Source organism: Erythrolamprus reginae, chromosome 3, assembly GCF_031021105.1.
Source record: "Erythrolamprus reginae isolate rEryReg1 chromosome 3, rEryReg1.hap1, whole genome shotgun sequence".
In the NCBI taxonomy this organism is placed as follows: domain Eukaryota; kingdom Metazoa; phylum Chordata; class Lepidosauria; order Squamata; family Dipsadidae; genus Erythrolamprus; species Erythrolamprus reginae.
Window position 1 is genome coordinate 36,892,838 of NC_091952.1, and position 26,200 is coordinate 36,919,037.

The window sequence follows — 26,200 nt, forward strand, 5'->3', positions numbered from 1 at the left end:
TCTCCCCCTTGCTATTTAACATCTACATGAAACCGCTGGGTGAGATCATCCAAGGACATGGGGTGAGGTATCATCAATATGCCGATGATACCCAGCTTTACATCTCCACCCCATGCCCAGTCAACGAAGCGGTGGAAGTGATGTGCCGGTGCCTGGAGGCTGTTGGGGCCTGGATGGGTGTCAACAGACTCAAACTCAACCCGGATAAGACGGAGTGGCTGTGGGTTCTGCCTCCCAAGGACAATCCCATCTGTCCGTCCATCACCCTGGGCGGGGAATTATTGACCCCCTCAGAGAGGGTCCGCAACTTGGGCGTCCTCCTCGATCCACAGCTCACATTAGAAAACCATCTCTCAGCTGTGGCGAGGGGGGCGTTTGCCCAGGTTCGCCTGGTGCACCAGCTGCGGCCCTATCTGGACCGGGACTCATTGCTCACAGTCACTCATGCCCTCATCACCTCGAGGTTCGACTACTGTAATGCTCTCTACATGGGGCTACCTTTGAAAAGTGTTCGGAAACTTCAGATCGTGCAGAATGCAGCTGCGAGAGCAGTCATGGGCTTACCCAGGTATGCCCATGTTTCACCATCACTCCGCAGTCTGCATTGGCTGCCGATCAATTTCTGGTCACAATTCAAAGTGTTGGTTATGACCTTTAAAGCTCTTCATGGCACTGGACCAGAATATTTCCGAGACTGCCTACTGCCGCACGAATCCCAGCGACCAATTAGGTCCCATAGAGTTGGCCTTCTCCGGGTCCCGTCAACTAAACAATGTCGGTTGGCGGGCCCCAGGGGAAGAGCCTTCTCTGTGGCGGCACCGACTCTCTGGAACCAACTCCCCCCAGAGATTAGAACTGCCCCTACTCTCCCTGCCTTCCGTAAACTCCTTAAAACCCACCTCTGCCGTCAGGCATGGGGGAACTGAAACACCTCCCCCGGGCATGTTTAATTTATGCATGGTATGTTTGTGTGTGCGTCTGTTAGTTTATGGGGTTCTTTTAAAGCTTGTATAAATTTTAAAGTTTTCTGATTATTTATGATTTGTTCTATTCTGTTGTGAGCCGCCCCGAGTCTTCGGAGAGGGGCGGCATACAAATCTAAATAATAAATAAATAAATAAAATAAATCTCCTATTCTGTGCTGTGTGCTATTGTTCAGTGCGAAAAAACCCTACTCCCTGCACCAAAAAAAGCATGTTCCCTGGGGTCACACTCCCCCCTGGCATCACTCTGCGCCCCCCCGGGGGGCCTGCCCCACTATTTGATAAACACTGCTCCAGCCCAATAGTTTATCTGAAAACATAAAGTAGCTCATCCTCTTTTGCAGTGATCCCTGTTAATGCTTTCACATCCTTGTTTGCCTTTTCCTTAAAGTTCTCACTAGTAGTCCACCACATTTATGGCTTAAATTCCCCTAGCATACCCTCTCCTGCTCAACATTCACTAAAAGGTAACCTGTTCTACAGGTATAAGCTCAGGGAAAACAAAAGTTTGGCAGACTGCAGGAAGAAATATTCCCATTAAAAGTTAATTGTTTTTGTTATTAGCCAGGCTCTCTGCTCAATCCCCTTGAAATTTGCTCATCATCAAGTCTTCCTTTATAAGCAATAAGCTCATACAGCAGAATATGTTGGCGGAATCAGATTTGCAGAATTAGCAATAGCATTTAATGTTCCTCTTCTAATCTTTTAATTAGACAGCTCTGGTCCAAACGGCCCCCACCCCAATTCTGAAATATTGCAGTGAGGGCACCCAGCTTTCCAATATGCTGGACTTCAAATGCATTGTTGCCAATTAATGTATTTAATAATCAACTGGCTGGGGAGGGGGGAATGTGTTAATTGAAGCTCAGCATATTTGAAAGGCCATCTCATCATGGTAAGAAGTCTGCAGAAATGCTAATACTCAGCCCAAAAAAAAAAAAAACCTTTCCAGTTATCCACATCCTGTCATTTGCATCTTAAATAGACAGAAGTATTTCTAATTGTTGGTCTTGTTTTATTTGTATCTTTTCCATTCCTTCAGAGCTATACAGCTTGCCTCACAACAGCCCTGTGAGGTAGGTTATGTACAGAGATAAAGACTTGCTCAACAGTAATCATAGCAGTGTGGATTAAATGGTATAAATAATGAAAGAAATCAAGATAGATACTGCTGGTTCTGAGGGGAAACTAAAAGAAATAAAGTAATACTTTAACTAGGCCTCTTGAAGACGTAAAAACAGCTGCAAGGTTGAATTTTCAAGAACTTATCAGGCATGATTGATATAATTTCACCATTCAAGATGATCACCAGCTTTGCTACTCAGAAGAGAAGCCTTGTGGCACAGGTGTGAAACTTGCGACATTTTGTTGCCGTCACATGATGTTTTTACTATTTTTTTTTTCCATTCATGGCGCTGGGTTGGGTGTGGCCTGCACGTGACACATCCGGCTTGCAGGACACCAGTTTGACATCCTTGCCTTGTGGCTTTTCTTATTTCTATCTACTAAAGTTTCTGCATCTCACAGAAGCGAGAAAACGTTTTGATTTTAAACTAATGAAATTCCTATTTTCAAAAATGAAGTTAATTGACTTTCCTTCCCCGGAACATCTATTTTTCATACAATCAATATCAGTTTAGAGAATCTCCCATATTCTCAGTGGTTTAACCTCATGCTAATGTCGTTGACTTCTCTTTCCGTACTTTCTTTCCTGCCTTACAAAAAGTCTTGGCAATTCAGACTTTCAAGTAAGTTATTGATTTACAGATTTCAGAGATGTGTATAAGGCAGTGATGGCGAACCTATGGCATGGGTGCCACAGGTGGCATGCGGAGCCATATCTGCTGGCACGCGGGCCATTGCCCTAGCTCAGCTCCAATGTGCATGTGTGTGCCAGCCAGTTGGTTTTTGGCATGCAGAGGCTCTGGGAGGGCGTTTTTGGCTTCCAGAGCGCCTCCGTGGGGGATGGGGAAGGACGTTTTTATCACCTTTGTCTCCAGGGTATCCTTTAGAGCCAGGGAAGGATGAAACATGAGCCTACTGAACCCACCAGAAGTTGGAAACAGGCCATTCCCAGCCTCCAGCAGGCCTCCAGGGGACAGGTAAGCTGTTTTCGCTCTCCCTAAGCATTGAATTATGGGTGTGAGCACTTGCTCATGTGCGATAGTGCATATGCACGCTCTTTTGACACCCGAGGAAAAAAAGGTTCGCCATCACTGGTATAGGGTGACTGACATTTAAATGCAAATGCATATTTAATATATTCAAGTACTTCTGAGAAAGGCTTTCATACTGATTGAGGTTCATATTAAACATTTTGCAAAGGCAAGCCTACGCATCTGCTCCTGATAATAGAGATGTGGATATACAACAGTCTATTTATCTATCTATTGCACCATGGACATCAACCTATAGCACAGCAACATAACCCTTTGCCCTAATAACACAGGTTTACAATTAGGTTCAGGCACCCAGAAGCTGATGCAGTTAACAAATATGATTTGATTTGGCAGGATCTCTCAAATCACCATGATATATTTCAGATGAATATCACAAGCTCCAAACAAGGCACAACTTATCCCAACCACTGCTCTGCCTCTTTTACTGTTCACGTCAACAATAAGAGACCCTTTTCGTTTGCACGTTTACACCAATGTCTTCTTCTACAGCAAAATTATATATGTGGCTTTCAGACATTGTCAGAAACAAATTTACACCAACTGTAGCTTTTCTTGTGCAATATGTCCCATGCCTTTAGGTTTATATATAAGTGTTCCCAAAGTCTCCTAGAAGAATGTGCACCCAGTACATAGACTGTTTCTTTCAGATAGCTGGCTTGTTCTTTAGATGGATTTATATTAGGCTGAGCTAGAGCAATATGTTGACATCAGTGCCCTCTGCTGGACACTGGAGATATTACACAAACTAGGTTTGTAGTTATGGCTTGCTTTTTAAGTAATCCTGGATTTCCATCAGAAGCAAGATGTTGACAAAAGATAAAGGCAGTGATTGCATTAGTTTTGTAGTCAATAATGCTCCGAGGAAGTGGTTTCAATGTTTCATAGTATATCAGATCATCTTCTGGGTTCAGTCCGGTGTCCACAGATACTTCCACCTGATAATATGTAGTCTTCCTTTTTAGCCATTGTTCCGCAAAAAGCTGAACAGATTTGGTGGAAACTAACCTGATCCAGACATCCAGGTTTGTCTCATCAGTGCATAGAACCCTCTTGTAGATCAACTGAAATCAAGGACAAAACAATATCTTTTTCCACTTATGCAAATGGCCTGGGAGGTACAAAAAAGAACTGATATTTCTTTGCACTTAGAGCTGCCACTTTCTTGGCATCCTGCTAGGTTCAAATTTTCTACGTCCCACTTAGATTCAGAAGTTCAGCACAATACAAATCTCAGAGGTCAGAAAGAGAAGTTGTGCTGAAAAAAATCCATTATTTTCTCTTCTCCCACTTCCATATATTCAAAAAAAAAAGAAGCAGAACTACATATTATTATGTAGTGGGTTCTTCAAGACAGGATCAATGTCCGAGACGTGTGATTCTGTTTCAAAACACCCAGGACTTGACGAGCTTTATCTTGCATGATCAGCTGATCCTTGGAACCACCACAAGCCACCGTTTTCCAAGCACTGGACATCTACAAAATAAAGAATACAAAAGCATCCATTGTACATGCATCTAAATCATTGAGAAATATATATGAATACAGATTTTTTTTGGGGGGGGGGAGGACCTTAATTCAATGTGGTATGAGATTCCAACCAATTCCAGATTATCAAGTTGGCAATTAAGTGGACCAAAGTTACAAGAATTTATAAATTATTATTATTATTTATTGGATTTGTATGCCGCCCCTCTCCGTAGACTCGGGGTGGCTAATAACAGTAATACAAAACAGCATGTAAATCCAATACTAAAACAGCTAAAAAACCCTTATTTGTAAAACCAAACATACATACAAACAAACAAACAATGCATAAATTGTAAGGGCCTAGGGGGAAAGAATATCTCAGTTCCTCCATGTCTGACGGCAGAGGTGGGTTTTAAGGAGCTTACAAAATGTCCCAAAATGATGTTATTTCAACTTACAGGAAGTTCTTAACAACAGCACTGAAAAAGTGACTCATGACCATTTTTTACACTTAGGACCGTTGCAGCATCCCCATGGTCATATGATTTCTATTCAGATCTCGACCACTGATTCACATATATGACGGTTACAATCTCCCGGGGTCGTCCAATTACCTTTTGTGACCTCCTGACAAGCAAAGCCAATGGGGAAACCAGATTCACTTAACAACGGTGTTACTGATTTAACAACTGCAGTGATTCACTTAACAAATGTTTTACTTAGCAATCACAATTTTTGGGCTCAATTGGTGTTGTAACATGAAAACTACCCGTAGCCTTATTTCTAAAGCCAATAATAGCAAATAAAGGGAAGGTAAGTGCCTGTTTAAACAATAAAGTGGTTAGTTTTGCTACAGAAGCCACTTGTGGAATCTTTGGAATATTTCCATTTTTAATAGATTGTTATCATGCGATCAAATCAGAGCACACATCCAAATGGCAGGAGAATGAAGCTTGTGAAATGTGCAGTGGCGTAGAAAGAAAGAAACGAATAAAAACAAAGCAAATGCATTTGTAATTGACAGACTTGAAATCATTAAACAGGGAGGCAGAATTTTTGCCATGGACCTATTATATTGTCAAGGCAGTGTAACTGAATTACTTAAAAAATAATGGCTGACCAAACTTTATAATCAGTTTCAAAGTACAAAAGTAAGTTGAAACACATTGACAAACTGCTTTCACGTTGTGGTGCAGAAAACTTCAGGTATGTCTATGCAAGAACTCAGGAGATACGTTAAACTTTGACTGAAAGGTGACTTTTCACTCTTGATTCATAAATTTAGAGATGGATCTTGTAATCATGTACGTTGCTAGAAGGCCAGTAGAGATTTTAGCATCCCATTTTTCAAATCCCTAAGATTGTGGCATCTAGCAAATGTCCATAACCACCTACACTTACCAGAGCTGGCACCCTGAATTTACTTTGGCTTCTTTTGGAAGATGTCACCTTCTCAGTCTTTATGTGCACAAATCCTCTGTTGAGTAAACTGTTGTCATTCTTGCTGCTTGACAAGGAAGAGTTTAGGGACTGCAAAAGAAAATTCATGTATCAGTCAACCAGTGAGAAAAGCAACAGTTGCCATGAAACATACTTACTGATTTCTTTCCAAACCATTCCAATTTAGAACAGCACATCCAGTAGGTGAGTTCATGTTTTTATTTTATATGATTTGAAGAGAAACTGGCTAAGATTATAAAGCAAGCAAAACATGCATTTAATGTAATCAGGAAATGCTCTGATCTTTCAAGCATGGTATCGGGTTTCCAAACAGGAAAAAGGCTTTATTTGTAACACTTTGCTAAATTCAAAGTAATAATTAATCAGCAGATAGTCCTGGATATACAACCATTCATTTAGTGACCATTCAAAATTACAATGGTATTACAAAAAAAGGGGGGGTTTTGATCATTTTTCACACTTGGCAACTGTAAGGATTACCTTATCTCCAAGAATAAGAAATTTCATAACATAGCTGCTGGAGCTGAAACTTGGGAAAAGTCTCACATGCCCTCCCATATGGCTCTACATGCCACCCGTGGCACACATGCCATAGGTTCGCCATCACGGACCTAGACATTCTACTTCCCCCAGGGACTTCTATTACTGTCATATCACTTTCTCCACAACCTTCCCTCCAAAACGGAAATTCTAGAAAAATAACATCTACTAAGGAATCTACTGCCTTATTAAAAGTAATGAATTGAATTCTTGTGCTCCAAGGAAGTTTTTGATCAAAACTGGAGCATTTTGCTATTTTAATGAAGTTCTGCATACATTTTTCTTCAATACCATTAACATTTTCCTACTCTAACTTTTGAGTCTGCAATCCCCCACCTCATTTTTTTTCCCTACCCAGAATGTGTTTATTATATTTTTATCTGCAATAAAATTGAGCCAATTATCTGCAGGCTGAGACATGGTTGCTAAAAGTAGCGTGGACCCAATGCAGCTTCCCTGAAACTCAACGGAGGCCAACTATTTTGCAGGATGAATGATAAACTGCTGCCTTCTAATTTATAGCATTATATTAACAAGTCAAGTATCAATTATTACATCAGAATTAACAGTGCACAAATACACAGTAATTTTTTTAAAATCAAGTGGAAGTTTGTTGCATTTTACTTTTCTCAAAAAATACAATTTCAAGGTAATTCATTTGCATAGACAGACAATACCTAACAATTCTCACTAATATGCTTAAGTGCTTTTACGGAAATTGCTGTCAGAAGGAAATGTTTCATTACCTTGTCTGGTACTGAAAATTGCAGGGAAGTACAACATATTGGTAAAGTACCAGCAAATGCTACGAGAATGAAAAACTATCAATTCTCAAAATACCTAAAAGAAGGGCAACTTCTAAAAAAAAGAAACAGCTCTTCTTCATGAAATATTGCCAGGTTTTATGTAAAATAGAGGTCTTTTGCCAGTATTTGCAAAAACCCAGAACTGAAAATATTAAGAGTTCTTAAAGCTAAATTTGTCTTATGAAACAGGAAGCGTTTAAAATGTGTGCATATAATTATGCCTATACATGTACTGCATTGTGTAAGAACATATGAAATTGCCTTCTGGAAGGACAAAAACTGGGGAGATATCAACTTTCCCATAGCAACGAAAGAATATTGTAGCAAGGAGGTACACAGAGAAATATTTTAAATGGTTACCAGTTATCAACTTACTCTCCCCGGGATTATAGCTCACCTGAGTTCTTTTGAAGCAAATAGGGTTGGCCGCAGAGGAAACAGTCAACTTCAAGTCTTCATCAATAACGTCCAAAGCAAGGGATTTCCTGACCTTCTTAATTGGACTCCTGTGCAACTGAAAAAGCAATGGGATCAGAATATTAGGCTTTAACCAAGATTAAAAAAAAGTCTGGGTGCCAGGATTTGTCAGATTCTAAATCTGACTTGTAGTGAATTATTTCAGAAACCTAAACAACCTGGCCATGAATTAAGTTTTGGAGAATTAATTTCATTTGCACGTTCTTGTCACCAAGATCTTTTCAATGCCCAGGGGAGGTAAAGAAAACCCAATGCTAATAAGATTTTCTGAGAAATAACAGCACACCACAGCAGCACAATATTAAGTCAAGCAAACCACGAAGATTAATGCAAAGCCTGCCAGCTCCAGCATAAATTACAAATGGACAGACGTTAACAAGGCTTGTTCAGTTACTGCCCTAAGCTGAGGACTAATTGCTACAATTTAGAATTCTTGAACAGGGTGTCCAGGGGGAAAGCATTTTGAAATTCCCTGACATTTCCCTGTAACTTGTGATCTAGTTAAGGCGCGGTCGTAGATGATGTCATACCAAACGGCCAAGCCGTGAAGAAATATTGGTAGCTGTGGAAGCAAGTTGTTGCCACAGTTATGCTCATTTTTGCTTGACTCTGCCAGGCAGCGCGATCCCTTTTTAAAAAAAAAAAAAATAATTTTTCCCTGACTTTTAAACATTTTAATACAGTTTGGGGGTTTTTTCCCTGATTTATTCCGTTTTTTTTCACGAATTCCCTGATAATTCCATATTTCCCGAACCGCTGATTACCCTGATAATTCCCTGATTTCCCTGTTTTGCAGGTTTGCTGGACTCCCTGTTGAAATCTTAACTTTAAAATATCTAACCATAACACACACCTTTTGCCAATTCCAAACCAATAATCTCTTTTGTCCCCAAAAATTCAATGACCTCTCAAGAGCTACCAGATTTTCAAGTCACAGTCCTATACAAGAGATTAAAAAAAGATAGAACATAGTTCAAAAACACTTGGGGCATAACAGATTTATGTTTTATTATAACATAGTTTTATTTTCCCCTTTGGCTCATCTTCAGGTGACTAAGAATCCTATGATGCCTTAGAAGGAAAAGTAATTTGCCAAGTACAACTCACTTTGACGTGAAATGCAGCTAGGAGAGAACTAGCACAACCAGCTTACTCACAAAATATGCATTCTGGCACAGTTCTAGAAAGATAAATTTCAATTATTTAAAAGTTTAAATTTAAGAGTTTTATCTTAGAGTAGTAGATGCTTGGAACAAACTTCCCGCTGACATTGTTGGTAAATCCACAGTAACTGAATTTAAACATGCCTGGGATAAACATATATCCACCCTGAGATAAAATACAGGAAATAGTATAAGGGCAGACTAGATGGACCATGAGGTCTTTTTCTGCCGTCAGTCTTCTATGTTTCTATCTAAAAACTAAGATTGACTAACCCAAAGTCAAAGAGTCATGTAAGAGGCAATACAGATGCAAAAACAGAGGCTCAATAAGCAAAAACTATAAATCATAACACTAGAACCACACAATGGAACAAGGTAGGAATACATACACCATTCTATATCTAGTCTGCTACAGAATAGACTTTATAGTCTTTGAGGGGGTAAAAAGGAAGGTTTTTGCTATTTCACTGTACATTGTGCATAATGAATGATGCTCTAATCTGTCAGCAGAATTCAATTGCTTGAGCTATAATTGTTTCCCTTCTCAAACATGCATAGATAACCTGTTATCCTCAATTTCAAAAGCCCATTAGATGCAAAAGTCAAACTAAGTTAGTCCAGAACAGTTTGTATTTATTAGATTTGTATTTGTATTTATTAGATTTGTGTGCCGCCCCTCTCCGAAGACTCGGGGCGGGTAACAACAATATAAAAAGACAATGTAAACAAATCTAATATTAAAAAACAATCTAAAAAAACCCAATTTAAAGAACCACTCATAAGCCAAGCATACCATGTATAAATTCTATAAGCCTAGGGGGAAGGGAAATTTCAATTCCCCCATGCCTGACGACAGAGGTGGGTTTTAAGGAGCTTGCGAAAGGCAAGGAGGGTAGGGGCAACTCTGATATCTGGGGGGAGCTGGTTCCAGAGGGTCGGGGCCGTCACAGAGAAGGTTCTTCTCCTGGGTCCCGCCAAAGGACATTGCTTAGTCGACGGGGCCCGGAGAAGGCCAACTCTGTGGGACCTAACCGGTCGCTGGGATTCGTGCGGCAGAAGGCGGTCCCGTTTGTTCTTTCCTCCCTGGAAATTACTCTTCAAAAAATGTCTTCCCTGTCTCCACCCTCCTTCCTGTGGTCTTCCTAAAGACCGCAGACAGATGATCCATAAAGGGCATCAGCAGGAATAAAGATTCCATCAGCCTACTCTTCACCCTGGCTAGATTCTGCAACAAGAATTCCGACATGCAAAGGTAGAGAAATTGAAAATTAATGCTCTACCATGAAATGGTGTGGGGATTTACACTTGTATTTTTAAAATTTGCATTATCTGAGAAAGAAGTTCATTGTGGCATCCCAATCAGTATGGAGAAGATTTAGCTCTGTAAACTTCAAAAGTTACAAGGGCAAGGAAAAGGAAAGATAACTTTTAGCAGACATGCTTAATCAGATTCTTACACCCTGTTTTCTCTTCTGTTTCTCTGGCTTCCCGTCATCTTCTACGATCAGTCCCATTCCAGTCTCACTCCAGAGTACTTCTTTCAAATCCTCTTCAAGATTAGGTGTTTGGGGCTATGGTTTGGGAGACAAAAAGTGGGGTGGGGAGACAACAAGAAGTGATTAATAGCAGAGAGAGTTGGGTGGATGGAGGGAAAGTTGAAATAATTTATATAAAGATCTCCTATCTATGGTAATCACTATTACGTCTCAAAACCAAAGCAATCAAATTTTGATCTTCGGCCTAACTTCAAAATATCTGTGCAAATAATTAGTTCAAGCCAAATACCCTACTCTGGCAGCCCACCATGTGGGCAAAAATATGGAATTGTGGAAGTAACCACGAGGATCATTCATTCATTCATTCATTCATTCGATTTGTATGCCGCCCCTCTCCGTAGACTCGGGGCGGCTAACAACAATAGTGAAACAACATATAACAAATCTAATATTTAAAATAATTTTAAAAACCCTAATTTAAAAAAAACCCAAACATACACACAAACATACCATGCATAAATTGTATAGGCCTAGGGGGAAGGGCATATCTCAGTTCCCCCATGCCTGACGACAGAGGTGGGTTTTAAGGAGCTTGCAAAAGGCGAGGAGGGTGGGGGCAATTCTGATCTCTGGGGGGAGTTGGTTCCAGAGGATCGGGGCCGCCACAGAGAAGGCTCTTCCCCTGGGTCCCGCCAAATGACATTGTTTAGTCGACGGGACCCGGAGAAGGCCAACTCTGTGGGACCTAACTGGTCGCTGGGATTCGTGCAGAAGGCAGTCCCGGAGATATTCTGGTCCAATGCCATGATGGACTTTATAGGTCATAACCAACACTTTGAATTGTGACCGGAAACTGATCGGCAATCAATGCAGACTGCATTGGTTGCCGACATGTAGCCCAATTCTCTATAATGGGTGGGGAATTTATTTAAACCAACCTTGAGAACAAGGTTGGTTTAAATAATTAAATTATTTTAATTATAACTAAACGTGAATGGGAATCAAATTTAGTCCAGGAGCTGCAATCAGTTCCTTATTAGCCTTAGACAAGAGATGTTTTTTTACTCCATTTCCTGAGGCATATTAGGGCATTATTATTCCAGTGAGGGTATGAGATGCAAACATAGAAAGAATCCATGAATTGACTCAATACATACCAAAGGTCTTATTGGGCCATACTTCTCTAAAGCATTCTTAAAAGGAGTTGGTGTGTGAGGTGTATTGTCTGCCTTGTATTTCTGATCAGGAGTTACAAATCTGAAAACATAACATACAGAAGAGTAAAGCACTGTCATTTTAAATCCAAGACTCAATTCAGACAAAAGAAACAGTCCATGAAAGTACTATTAACTGTTTGGAACCTTGACCTGAGTTGATTTAAGCAGGACTGCAAATTCTAATGTAACATAACCTGCTAGCCCACGTCACCCAATGCATTTATATCCAAAGGATTTGTAAAGGAAACAAATGCTGTCAATTTATGTATTTACTAATTTACTGCCCATCTCACAGCAATTATCTTAAAAGCCGTGGTGGCACAGTGGTTTGTCTGAAGTATTGCAGGATATTTCTGCTGACTACAATTTGCCAGTTCAAATCTCACCAGGCTCAAGATTGACTCCGCATTCCATTCTTCTGAAGTGGGCAAAGTAGGGATGCAGATTGTTGGGGGCAATATGCTGACTCTGTAAAAGTGCTTAGAGAGGGCTGTAAAAGCGCTATGAAGTGGTATATAAGCCAAAGTGCTATTACTCTTTGTGGTAAGATACAGTGGTACCTCTACTTACGAACTTAATTTGTTCCGTGACCAGCTTCTCAAGTAGAAAAGTTTGTAACAAGAAGCAATTTTTCCAATAGGAATCAATGTAAAAGCAAACAATGTGTGCAATTGGGGAAGCCACAGGGAGGGTGGAGGCCCTGTTTCTTCCCAGGAGATTCCTAGATAGGCCCCACGGAGGCTTCTCCCCATCTTTTCTGGCCCTGTTTCCTCCCAGGAGATTCCTAGAGAGGTCCCACGGAGGCTGCTCCCTGCCTTTTACAGTTACAGATTTGGAGGTTTGTAAGTGGAAAATTGTTCTTGAGAAGAGGCAAAAAAATCTTGAACACCCGGTTCTTATCTAGAAAAGTTTGTAAGCAGAGGCGATTGTAGGTAGAGGTACCACTGTATTTCCAATGTGTATTATTTCACTTTAAAGCTCTTCTTTTTTCACTATTATCTCCTGAATTCTTGGGAAGATGCAGTTTGGGAAGAGAAAGAGAGAACGGAGACTTACGCAGAGGTCTTCTGCAGTAGTGGGGTCTTGTCCCTGTGTAGTGGGGTTGTCACAATCACCTTCTGGCTGCAAACGGGTGTGGACGTCAAGGAGGGGTTCTCCAAATCAAAAGTGTCTTGTTTGGTCCATAAATTCAGGAACTACAAGGTAAAAGAAATCAGTATTTTATTTTTCATAAAAGGTGGAAGGGATCTCTCAAAGTAATTTGATGAATGTTGCGTAGACGAGGTAAGAGGATCGAAGGAAAAGTGAAAACACCAACGTAATTCCTCATTTTACAAGAACTTCAGAGGACTGAGCAGCGTGTCTGCGCTGCAACCTCCTGCTCACTCTCATACCTGCAAGATATAAATTCTACCATACTTTCCCACAATGTATAATTTCAAACCTCAGCCTCTCACCCTAGCAACTCTTCTCTGAAACCATGGAGATAAGCACAAATGTATAGAGCAGTGATTTGACTCGCTATAAAGAAACATTTTCTGTTCCACATATGCAGCTTGTCACTTCTGAAATACTTTAAAATTCATCTCGTTTTCAATAAAAAGCATCCAAAAAGTAGAGGAAAGGAAAAAAAGGGGAAAAAAGCCCTTTATCTTCTTTTTTAGGTTCTATCATGTGCCGTAATTACGGATGCCTTTACACAGCAGGCTCAAAGAGACAGATGTGTTTTGTCTGTGTGCTAAAGTGATAAAGCCATCTGACTGTGAGTAGTCTATTCAAAGAAATATAATAAAAGCAGGAATACAGTGATCCCCCGAGTTTCGCGATCTCGATCATTGCGAAACGCTATATCGCGATTTTTCCACCCGATGACGTCACTCCCTTCCTTTCTCATCTTTCTTTCTCTCTCTCTTTCTCTCTGTTGCTTCTTCCTCTCTCACACTCTCTTCCTCCCTCTCTCATCTCTTTCTTTCCTTCTCTCTTTCTCTATCTCTCCCCCTCTTGCTCTTGAGCGGCAAGCAAGCAGCCGGGCGGGCGGGCGAACGGGCAAGCGGCAAGCGATCTTGGGGTTTCCCCTTTGCCTGGGCGGCGGGAAGACCCAGGGAAGGTTCCTTCGGCCGCCCAACAGCTGATCTGCTCCGCAGCGCGGCAGCAGCGAGGAGCCGAAGATGGGGTTTCCCCGTTGAAACGGGGAAACCCCATCTTCGGCTCCTCGCTGCTGCCGCGCTGCGGAGCAGATCAGCTGTTGGGCGGCCGAAGGAACCTTCCCTGGGTCTTCCCCGGGTCTTCCCCACCGCCCACACGCAAACTCCACCATCTGCGCATGTGCGGCCATGGAAAAAGGGGCGCGCATGCGCAGATGGTGTTTTTACTTCCGCACCACTACATCCCGAAAAATCGATTATCGCGAGGGGTCTTGGAACGGAACCCTCGCAATAATCGGGGGATCACTGTACTGGATCCTTATAATATTTTTTTTTTTTTAAATCCAGACAGAAACCTCTAGAGCTCACGAAAGGAAGTTAGATTTCTGGTCTGATTTATTTCCATGCATTGATATGTTTCTGAAAGAGTTGGTATAGAGGAGAACTGTTATTTAACCTTTACCCTGCCTCAGGGCAATTGCCTTGCTTCCCAGTTAGGCTCAAAAATTGCAAATAAGTCAAACTTTTTAAAATAGAGGGAGAATCCTCTAGGAAGGAATTGTCCCCTCCTCTTGGCTTTAGGCCAAGTAAAAAGCTATAATTCAATAGAAACATATTAAAAATTCCTGGAAATATTAGCTGAAATTCTGCCAGTCAATATTGGATTTAATAGAATGGGCTCAATAAAGTCAGCTTATGAATAAGAAAGAAAATACCTTTACAAATCATTTCTCTTACTATGAGACATGGGAACAGAGGTGAATGTATATGTGTAATCCAATCTTAAATTTAAATCCCTTCAGTTTTTAATACCAAATTCTATTTTTTTTAATTGATATCAGGTCTGCAAAGAGTGCATTTTCAAATCTTAATAGAAACTGATATACAGTAGCAGGAGGGCTCCCATACTGGCAGTAAACATGACATCGGATGTCAGTATGGAAGCACCTGGCAACAGTTTTAAAACAACAAACATCCAACAGCATTTGTCTATGTTCAGTCATCTGTAAGAAGCAAGATCCTAGGGTACTTTCTATCTTAAAAAAGGCCAGCGTTGCTAGTGTTAGACTCATAAATTGAAAACAAAACCCACAAAACAAGGTTGAAGATGAAGGACAAAATCCATCTCAAGGAAAGGCCTAACTCAGGAGTTTCAAACTGGCGGCCCGCGGGCCAGATGCGTCATGTACAGGCCACACCTACCCCAGCTCTGTGAATGGAGCAAATGTTGCTAAATGTCACATGATGGCAACATGACGCAGCGAGTTTGAGACCAGTGGCCTATACCAAAGGTAGGCAAAGTTGGCTCTTTAATGACATGTGGACCTCAACTCCCAGAATTCCTGAGCTAGCATGATTGATTCAGGAATTCTGGGAGTTGAGGTCCACAAGTCATAGAAGAGCCAACTTTGCCTAACCCTGGCCTAAACCATTGGAATGGTAATAATACATTCCATGAAGTCCATACAAATTTCACATACTGTATGGACAATATCTTTTGTCAACAAAAACTCAAGAGGAAGAACTTGAACAAATTAGGCCAAATGGTATTTTATGGTATTTTATCAACCCACAAGCGGTCTGTAGTAGTCCACATACCTTAAGTCATTGAAATTGAGGAATACTTAGGCATAAACAAAGCAAATATGATGCCGGACAAAACAGGATTGCCCAAAAGCAGAGCTTCTCAAATAGGGGTGTGTGGAGCAATGCCAGGGGGGAGCATGTGACCCCAAGGAACATGCATGCTCCCTCTCAATCGACTCCCCTGGACGGGAAGTGTTTTCCCAGTTGCACGCTGCTCCGAGGCCAGAAGAGATGATGGCCAGGCAGGGCGGCTGCGTGGGTTCTTATTGTTCTCAGCCATGAACGGCGTGGCAAACCTGCTGTTGGACAAGGAGCGTCTCTGCAGCTGGGCAAAAGCTTCGAATGGCACCCTAAAGCCTCCTTCCACAACATTCGCTGTGAATGCCCAGCAGAGGCAATGCTTATGGGTTAGGCTACAACCCGAAAACATAAGCTTGATTAAGCTGGGCTGGCCCTGTGTCAAGAGGCCCTAATGACGGTGGCCAATGTCTGCCTAACTGAAAACAGGCTCCACTGAGTTTGTAAGGTAAGTGGATAGAGCAGCCTTTCCCAGCCAATAGCTTGCTTGCAGCTTGTAAGTAGTAAAATAATAAATATTAACATTAAAATTCCACTGGGGCCCAGATCGGAGAATTGGGGGGGCACAAAATGTTTACTTCTTCCTGGGAGGGCTTAGCAAAGAAGCACTGCCCTAAAGCAAGGATCAGAAGGCTATGATTACTACAGGTAGTACTGGATTATGAGTTTACTACAGGTAGTTCTTGGCTTATGACTATTTAATGATTGTTCAAAGTTACAACATTTTTACTTGCAACTGGCCCTCACATTTAAGATTGTTAGTGTCCCCATATTCCTGTGATCAACATTTCTGATCTTCCCAACTTCCAACAGTCAAGGACTACCAACAGTATAGAAAAAATGCCTTAACTTGGAAGATCGCCATCCATTTCTGATTTTATCAGGATATTAGCAAGCCAACTTCTAACATTTAAAAGCACCCAGAATGGCTTTGTGTATCAGTTTCATCTCATGCCAAGCTGAATTTTCCCAGCTTGTAGCCCTGTGCTACAATTACAACATCCAAAATTCACAATCAGTTTGGCCAGTTTCTGTCAATTAGTCATTTCAGCCAGCAATTCTGCAGAATTCATCAAATTAAAAAACCAGATAGGACAAAATGACCTAATCTGTCTTGCAAACAGCCTAAGTCTGTATAAATTACTGTATTTTTTCGGAGTATAAATGCATCTTTTACCACCCTAAAAGAGGCTGAAAATTGGGTGCATCTTATCCTCAAAATGTAGCTTTTTTGAATTTTTTTCCAGCCCTAACGAGGTGCACACAATCTTCCTGGCTCTTCCTGGCTTGCAGGTTTTCCAGCCCTAACAAGGTGCACACAATCTTCCTGGCTCTTCCTGGCTTGCAGGTTTTCCAGCCCTAATAAGGTGCATACAATCTTCCTGGCTCTTCCTGGCTTGCAGGTTTCCCAGCCCTAACAAGGTGCACACAATCTTCCTGGCTCTTCCTGGCTTGCAGGTTTTTCAGCCCTAATAAGGTGCTAACCCAGCTAGCAGGTTTTTTTCATTCCTACTCGCTCCGATGTTTTTTCCAGCCCTAAGTCTGTGCAGGCTTGTTTCCATTGCTACTCCCCCTGAAAAAAGTTTTTTTCAGCCAGGAGATAATGTGCTGAATCTGAAAAGACTAAGGAGCCAGATGAATACCTGATAGGTGGATTTTTTTTTCTCCTATTTTCCTCCTCCAAAACTATGGCGCACCTTATACTTCGAAAAACACGGTATATATGGTATTTACTGATGATTTCTTTTAATTAGTCTGAATTCCCTCCTTCAAAGTAGATTTCGAATGAAGTCTGACCCCTTTCACTCCTATAAGTGCACAAGCACACATTCCACCAAAAACAGGATGATGTCAATTGTCAAAATTAACCATTATATCATTAAACATAAGAGGGCACCTTAGTTTTAGTTTATTAGTTTTATTGGATTTATATGCCGCCCCTCTCCGAAAACTCGGAGCGGCTAACAGGAATCATAAACAATATACAGTAATAATCCAATACTAAAAGCAAATTAAAAAAACCCTTAATATAAAAAACCAAACATACATACAAACAATTGTAAAGGCCTAGGGGGGAAAGGAATCTTAATTCCCCCATGCCTGGCGGCAGAGGTGGGTTTTAAGTAGCTTGCGAAAGGCAAGGAGAGTGCGGGCAATTCTAATCTCTGGGGGGAGCTGGTTCCAGAGGGCCGGGGCCGCCACAGAGAAGGCTCTTCCCCTGGGTCCCGCCAAGCGGCATTGTTTAGTTGACGGGACCCGGAGAATACCCACTCTGTGGGACCTAACTGATCGCTGGGATTCGTGCGGCAGAAGACGGCCCCCGAGATAATCTGGTCCGGCTTTATAGGTCATAACCAACACTTTGAATTGTGACCGGAAACTGATCGGCAACCAAAGCAGACTGCGGAGTGTTGGTGTAACATGGGCATATTTGGGAAAGCCCATGATTGCTCTCGCAGCTGCATTCTGCACGATCTGAAGTTTCCGAACACTTTTCAAAGGTAGCCCCATGTAGACAGCATTGCAGTAGTCGAGCCTCGAGGTAATGAGGGCATGAGTGACTGTGAGCAATGAGTCCCGGTCCAAATAGGGCCGCAACTGGTGCACCAGGCGACCCTGGGCAAACGCCCCCCTTGCCACAGCTGAAAGATGTTTCTCTAATGTGAGCTGTGGATCGAGGAGGACGCCCAAGTTGCGAACCCTCTCTGAGGGGGTCAATGATTCTCCCCCCAGGGTAATGGATGGACAGATGGAATTGTCCTTGGGAGGCAGGACCCACAGCCACTCCTCTTGTCTGGGTTGAGTTTGAGTTTGCAACAATTAGCCTTTTTTTGTCCACCTCATTGCCAGTTCATACCAACCTACCTGGGATGGGGAGAATGGCAAGGTTTTGACAGGGGTGCTTTTAACCGGAGTCCTCTTGGGTGTCATACAGGTATCAAGGAAGGAAAGGCTTGTATTGGTGCCACGCTCTAAAACTGGCGAGAGACTCAGTTTCCTCTTCTTTTGCCTCTTGAGCACAGCAGGTGGGGTGCCAAAGCTCATGTCTGTGCAAGGTGAAATGGGGATGAGTTCACCCTTGCTGCCTTTGCTGAGATCCGAAATGGTGTGGCCATCTAAACGATACTCTGTCACATTCTGTGATGAGCAATAAGGTTTTATAGGGGCTTGCCTCTCCGGACTGTTGCTGCTACTTGCAGACAGATCATCAGGTAGGTCAAACTGTGAGAGATCACACCAGCCATCTGGGTCCTGCCAGAATAGGAATGTTCAGAATAAGATCCTGGTCTAAGACAAGACTGCAGATAACAAACACAGGAAGAGGCAAACAAATTCTGCTAATAGCTTTGGGTTCGAAATCAATCTATAAGCCTCTTATGGAAGGCTCTAGATCAGTGATGGCGAACCTATGGCACCGGTGTCACATGGAGCCATATCTGCTGGCACGCAAGCCGTTGCCCTAGCTCAGCTCCAAAGTGCCGGCCAGCGGATTTTTGGCTTGCACAGAGGCTCTGGGAGGGTGTTTTTGGCTTCCAGAGAGCCTCCGGAGGGATGGGAGAGAGCCTTTTTACCCACCCCCGGCTCCAGGAAAGCCTTTGGAGCTTGAGGAGGGCAAAACATGAGCCTTCTGGGCTCACCAGAAATTGAGAAACAAGCCGTTTCTGACCTCTAGAGTGTTTCCCAACCTTTTTTGAGCCGCGGCACATTATTCACATTTTCAAAATCCTGGGGAACATTGAGGGGGAGGGAGCAAAAAAGTTTGGACAAAAAAAATCTCTCTTTCTCCCTTTCGCTCTATTTCTCTCTCCCTCCCTCTTTCTCTCCCTCCCTCTTTCTCTCTCTCTCCATCCCTTTCTTTCTCCCTTCCTTCCTCTCTCTTTTGCTCTTTCTCTCTCCCTCCTTCCCCCCTCTTGCTGTCTTTCTTTCTTTCCTTTCTTTCTCTCTCTCATTCTGTCTCTCTTGCTATCTTTCTCTCTTCCTTCCTCTCTTTTGCTCTTTCTCTCTCCCTCCTTCCCACCTCTTGCTGTCTCTTTCTTTCTTTCTTTCTCTTTCTCTCTCTCTCTCATTCTGTCTCTCTTGCTATCTCTTTCTTTCTCTCTTCCTTCCTCTTTTGCTCTTTCTCTCTCCCTCCTTCCCCCCTCTTGCTGTCTCTTTCTTTCTTTCTTTCTTTCTCTTTCTCTCTCATTCTGTCTCTCTTGCTATCTCTTTCTCTTCCTTTCTTTCTCTCTCTTGTTCTCTCTCTTCCTTCTCTGCGGAGGCCGGCAAAGCTTTTCCGGGTAGGCTGGCTGGGGGATAGGGGGCGCGCGCGCACGCACCCCCGACGTTCCAAAGAACCTTCTCCGACCTCCGCTGTGAGGTTTTCTCCGAGCGCTCGCCGGAGGAGCTGGAGAAAGGGGCAGATCGAGCGGGAGGGCGGGCGTCAGCGGCGAGAAGCCAGGGGCGCGAGGGGAACGGAGGCACTGGGGGGTGGGGGCAGCCGCGGCGCCGGCCTCCGCACTTTCATCGCTCCCCACCCCAAACTCCAACTCCCAGCTCCTGGAAAAGGGTGCTGCATTGCCGGCTTCTACCTGGTGCTGCCAGGGAATCTCCAGCTGGGCAGGGCTCTCCTTAAGCTCTCCTTTTTCCCTAGGAGCTTGGCGGCACACCTGGCTGTGTCTCGCGCCACACTAGTGTGCCACGGCACACCGGTTGGGAAACGCTGCTCTAGAGGGCCTCTGGGGATGGGGAAAGCTGTTTTCACCCTCCCCAGGCATTGAATTATGGGTGTGGGCATTCGTACATGTGCGGTAACTCATGCCCACGCTATTTTGGCACCCAAGGAAAAAAAGGTTCACCATCAAAGCTCTAGATTAATTTCCTGCACTACTTTAGCGCCTGTTGGTAGACAGATTTTGAGTACACTAAAGACAACTGAGCCAAGTCATCCAACCAGCACCTCTAAATTAGATGTAGAATTTGGATTTTCTCCATTAATAATTCAGTACTTTAACCATTATATCATATTCATCTTATGGAAATGAGTATAACCAGTGGCCATGTATAAATCAGCAAATCAGCAATAAACAACAAAACATTAACATCAAATCAAAATCAGCATAGGTATACTGTGTACACAATTCAAAGATACATTTACCCAAAGCTTGAGCCAATTAAAAATGGAAATCAGATTCTCTACAATACATATTCACTGGGCACCCCTCCACCAAAAGGACTGTTTTCTTCAAATAATGTTTCCTGCCACGCTCTCTTCCTACCCCTTGGTTATATACAGTAGGTCAAGTTTGACAACCTTAAGATCTGTATACTTGTAACTCCTTTGCTGGCTGTGGAATTCTGAGAGTTAAAAGTCTATAGATCTCAAGGTTGCCTAATTTGAAAAACACGGAGGTAGTTTATCAAAATATTCAATTAAACCATGTCTTACGGATTCAATCATGTCCAGGGCTTCTGAAATGGCTGGAGCTGCAGCAGTAGATAAATAATTGCCTGCTTCAACTACCCATGTGCACACAGAACTCCCATTCATAGGGTCATCTGGCTCCATAGTTTCTGATGCTTCATTGACACTGGGCTCCACTAGGCTTTCAATCACTGACTCAGATGGCAACATCTGCAGGTCTGCTGGCTCTTCATCATCGACTTCTTCCTTCTTTACTTCCAAAGTCTGGACAGGCCAGTTGGTCAAAAAATGCTGCTGTGAAAGATAAGTGAAGATTTATATCACTATAAAAAAGAACATCAGGTTCTAAGATGTCTGGTTTGGTGCTGCAACCCAACAGGACCGACACAGACTTCAGATCACAATCCGAACTGTAGAAAAAGCAATTGCTACCAACCTGCCTTCCATTGAGGACCTGTATCCTGCACGAGTCAAAAAGAGGGCGGGGAAAATATTTACTGACCCCTCACATCCTGGACACAAACTGATTCAACTCCTACCCTCAAAACGTCACTACAGAGCACTGCACACCAAGACAACTAGACACAAGAACAGTTTTTTCCAAACGCCATTACTCTACTAAACAAATAATTCCCTCAACACTGTCAGACTTTCTACTAAATCTGCACTTCTATTCTACTAGTTTTTCTCATCATTCCTATCACCCATTTCCTCCCATGTTGACTGTATGACTGTAACTTGTTGCTTATATCCTAAGATTTTTATTAATTTTGCTTCTTCATTGCTTATTTGACCCCTATGACAATCATTAAGTGTCGTACCACATGATTCTTGACAAATGTATTTTTTTTTATGTACGCTGAGAGCATATGCACCAAGACAAATTCCTTGTGTGTCCAATCACACTTGACCAATAAAATTCTATTCTATTCTATTTTGTAAAGTCAGAAGTTGGAAGAACACATATAAGACCTAAATCCAGATGTTGGATTTCAACTGTCACTACCCATATGGTCAAAACTGATAGGAGCTTCTTACCATATATCTGAAGCAACAGTCCCTTCAATGATTTTAATTTTATTTTCTTTCTTGCTTTCAAATGCTACCTCCCTCTTAGCCCTTTGCAGAGCTACGCCTTGCAGAAATATTACATCCAAATCTCAGCATCCTGCAGATAAAATATTTCATTCTACCTGGAAACATTCTGCTCCCTCTCCACACACACACCGAATGTAGTGATTTAGGAATTCTGGGTATAGCTTGCAGTTTTCTGGAATAAATCTTCTAGAAGACAAAGTGATTTGTGATGTTCTAAGAGTGATCATTCATGCCATGAAAAAGAATATTTCAGAAATACTGTACCTTACAATTTTAATCCTACAAATGTTGCATTTTGCACATCCATATTTCATCAAGCACAACAATACTTCAAAACTAAGTTTGTTATTTGTTCTATCAGGCTCTCTAGTAGAATCCTCCCAAAAATTCACAGGTACAAATTTCAGACACACACACGGTTGAAAATTCAAAACAATGTTCTTTATAATGAAAATTCACTTAAACTAAGCCCTCTTTTGGTATAGCAAAGAGCACTCGTCTCCAAACAAACTGGTAATTTATACAAGTCCCTTATCAGTCCTGTGATACTTAGCTTGCAGCTGTGAGGCAATTCAAAGTCCTTCTTTCACAAAGTGAAACACACTTTGCTCTAGTTTAGTTTCAAAGCAGGGAAAAATCAGCACACAAAAAGTCAAAGTCAGTAAAGTAGTCCTGAAACACACCAAATGATCAGATAATCCTCCACAATGGCCAAACCCACAGGCTGCTATTTATAGCAGCCTCACTAATTACCACAGCCCCACCCAACCACAGGTGGCCTCATTTTCTTTGATAATAATCTCTCAGTTGTTGTTGCCTATGCATCGCTCTCCGCATGCGTGGCTGTATCATTAACTCTTGTTCTGAATCCAAGGAGGAGCTAGATAATTGATCTCCTTCTAAGCTGTCTGCCCCACTCTCCTCCTCCCTGTCACTCATGTCTTCTTGGTCAGAGGAGCCTTTATCATCAGATTCCACGGGGAGGGGGGCGGGCAAAACAGGCCTGCAGCATGTGGATGCCTCCACAGTCCTTGGGGCAGGAGCTGGGGCAGAGCTAACCACAACATTATTCAGCTTCTGTAGGCAGCTGAAAGATAAACGTTTTACACTACCTGATTTTCCCCTTCTGATCTATTTTGTCCTTCTTTGCCTTCCACCTCCACGAGCAAATAAAGAGGTTTGGATTCTTTTGCTTCATTAAGAAAGCCTCCTGTGTCCACCTTCCTTTTGATTGTAGAATTCCAATGGTTTTTCACAGCATTATCAGTCCTTTAAAAATAAGACAATAAATTCATGCAAAATTAGCCAGGAGAAGCAGCAGCAGCAAGCATAGCTATTCTGAAAGATGGCGACTTCAACAGCCTTTAAAACAGGGGTCTTGAAACCTGGCAACTTTAAGACCTGTGGATTTCAGCTATGCTAGCTGGAGAATTCTGGGAGTTGAAGTCCCCAAGTCTTAGAAACATAGAAACATAGAAGACTGACGGCAGAAAAAGACCTCATAGTCCATCTAGTCTGCCCTTATACTATTTCCTGTATTTTATCTTACAATGGATATATGTTTATCCCAGGCATGTTTAAATTCAGTTACTGTGGATTTACCAACCACGTCTGCTGGAAGTTTGTTCCAAGGATCTACTACTCTTTCAGTGAAATAATATTTTCTCACGTTGCTTTTGATCTTTCCCCCAACTAACTTCAGATTGTGTCCCCTTGTTCTTGTGTTCACTTTCCTATTAAAAACACTTCCCTCCTGGACCTTATTTAACCCTTTAACATATTTAAATGTTTCGATCATGTCCCCCCTTTTCCTTCTGTCCTCCAGACTATACAGATTGAGTTCATTAAGTCTTTCCTGATACGTTTTATGCTTAAGACCTTCTACCAATTCTTGTAGCCCTTCTTTGGACCCGTTCAATTTTGTCAATATCTTTTAGTAGGTGAGGTCTCCAAAACTGAACACAGTATTCCAAATGTGGTCTCACCAGCGCTCTATATAAGGGGATCACAATCTCCCTCTTCCTGCTTGTTATACCTCTAGCTATGCAGCCAAGCATCCTACTTGCTTTTCCTACCGCCCGACCACACTGCTCACCCATTTTGAGAAATCACTACCCCTAAATCCTTCTCTTCTGAAGTTTTTGCTAACACAGAACTGCCAATGCAATACTCAGATTGAGGATTCCTTTTTCCCAAGTGCCAAGATGCCAAATTTGAAGGCCTCTGCTTTAAACGTACCTTCCAGGGAGCAGCTTCGCAATCTCAGCCCACCGATTTCCAAGTATCTTGTGAGCCTCACATATTATGCGGTCTTCCTCTTCCGTCCAAGATGATTTCTTGACTTCAGGGTTCAGGTGGTTGTGCCAACGTTCCCGACATTGCTTTCCTAGCCGCCCTTTCAAATGCTTGGCTATCAGCGTCCATTGTTTTGTGCCATATTTTTTCACCAATTCAATGACCTCATCACAAAAATAAAATTGTTTACATTTAGATTTTTTTTTCCTGGATGCACTTTTGACAATTGACATTCAGCTGTTATACAAGGATCTACGGTATGTGGAAAGTTATGGTTAAGCTTGGCCATGCATTTCTGATCCACTTTAGGCGATGTTTGGCTAAAGGCACTCATTTTTGTTTTCAGGCTATCTTTAGAACTGGGAAACCACCCCAACTTGAGGATAAGGATTTAATATCTTGAGCAGGCAAAATCAGCATTTTAAGCCCTGTGAGGCATTTCAAGGCATAACACTTTTTCAAAAGTAAAAAAATAAATAAATGACCAACATCAGGAAGATGATGGAGGCTACAAAAGGGGTATTGGAGAGCCCAGATAATTCAAACGGGAATAAATGTTTGGATTCTCCATTATACTACAAAATTTTGTATGGTGGGAAGGGGGCAAAACATTTGAATTATATCTTCCAATGGGAAGTTGAACTCAGATTGACATCTGTCATACTTGTAGATATACAGTGTTCCCTTGATTTTTGCGAGTTCGAACTTCACGAAAAGTCTATACCACGGTTTTTCAAAAATATTAAAAAAATATTTCACGGTTTTTTCCCCTATACCACGGTTTTTCCCGCCCGATGATGTCATATGTCATCGTCAAACTTTTGTCCACCTTTAATAAATATTTTTTTAATAAACTTTAATAAATAAACATGATGAGTAATAATCTAAATGGTTCCTAAGGGAATGGGAAATTGTAATTTAGGGGTTTAAAGTGTTACGGGAAGGCTTGTAATACTGTTCATAGCCAAAAATAGTGTATTTACTTCCGCATCTCTACTTCGCGGAAATTCGACTTTCGCGGGCGGTCTCAGAACGCATCCCCCACGGAAATTGAGGGAAAACTGTAAACTCAGACCTCCTGCCAATGTTCTGGCTGGAAATTCTGCAAGGCACTAGGCTGTGAAAGGGATGCTTTTGAGAATTATGCCCAGCAATTCCTCCACTTCTTATATTAGGCAACCTGGGTCCAATCTGGAGTTCCCTATCACAAACAAGACAGCATTATAGTTCCTTAGCTCCAAACGTAACTACTGAATAATGAATTACCTTCTGATCTTCTTGTTTAGTCCAGGGGCCTTTCACAAGAACAGGATTTAGCACTCTTAGCCAGCGATACTGACATTGCTGTTCAGTACGGTTCTGTAAGCAAATTTAAATAGTTTATGTTAAAGGAAACACTAGTAAGACAGAAATAAAAATTGAAAGAGAGAGAGAGATGCATTAGCACTTTACCCAGCAGGTAAATTTCTGCAAATTTTGCTTTCAATTGTTTCTGCAGATAGGGAAAACAACAAGAAAGACTATTCAACTGAAAAATTATACTTACAGGAAAATGGCTTGCTAGGAATTTCCAGTCATGTCCAAACTGTGTCACTAGCGAATTCAACAGCTCATCCTAAAAAGAGCAAGATTGTCAGGATATGTCACAGCCTAATACAAAGTAAGGAACAGAATCTTGAATTCTTATGTGATTTGACCACACTGAACAACTATCCATAGGCAGCAGGTTACACTGCTATCATAAAGTGTACAATACAGCAGGAATAGCACATAAGATCTGATAGAAGCAAATACTTTGTGTAAATT

At 42.0% G+C, this 26,200-nt stretch overlaps 1 protein-coding gene across 2 annotated transcripts in view; it reads right to left on the minus strand.

Moving 5' to 3' along the window:
- Window positions 1–1,977: 1,977 nt before the first annotated feature.
- MYBL2 (MYB proto-oncogene like 2) overlaps window positions 1,978–26,200 on the minus strand; it is a 29,064-nt gene continuing 4,841 nt past the window's right edge. The window contains exons 3-14 of one of the 2 annotated variants that reach the window (XM_070744784.1): window positions 25,941–26,009; window positions 25,661–25,753; window positions 24,338–24,558; window positions 23,212–23,368; window positions 21,026–21,292; window positions 18,466–18,852; window positions 12,848–12,987; window positions 11,732–11,831; window positions 10,536–10,649; window positions 7,836–7,952; window positions 6,033–6,161; window positions 1,978–4,637 (exon numbers count right to left, since the gene is read on the minus strand). In XM_070744784.1, coding sequence (XP_070600885.1) covers window positions 4,509–4,637; window positions 6,033–6,161; window positions 7,836–7,952; window positions 10,536–10,649; window positions 11,732–11,831; window positions 12,848–12,987; window positions 18,466–18,852; window positions 21,026–21,292; window positions 23,212–23,368; window positions 24,338–24,558; window positions 25,661–25,753; window positions 25,941–26,009 — 1,923 coding nt within the window. In that variant the 3' untranslated portion in view covers window positions 1,978–4,508. Of the gene's footprint in view, window positions 4,638–6,032; window positions 6,162–7,835; window positions 7,953–10,535; window positions 10,650–11,731; window positions 11,832–12,847; window positions 12,988–18,465; window positions 18,853–21,025; window positions 21,296–23,211; window positions 23,369–24,337; window positions 24,559–25,660; window positions 25,754–25,940; window positions 26,010–26,200 lie in introns of both variants that reach the window. The other variant, XM_070744783.1, reaches the window with a different exon arrangement.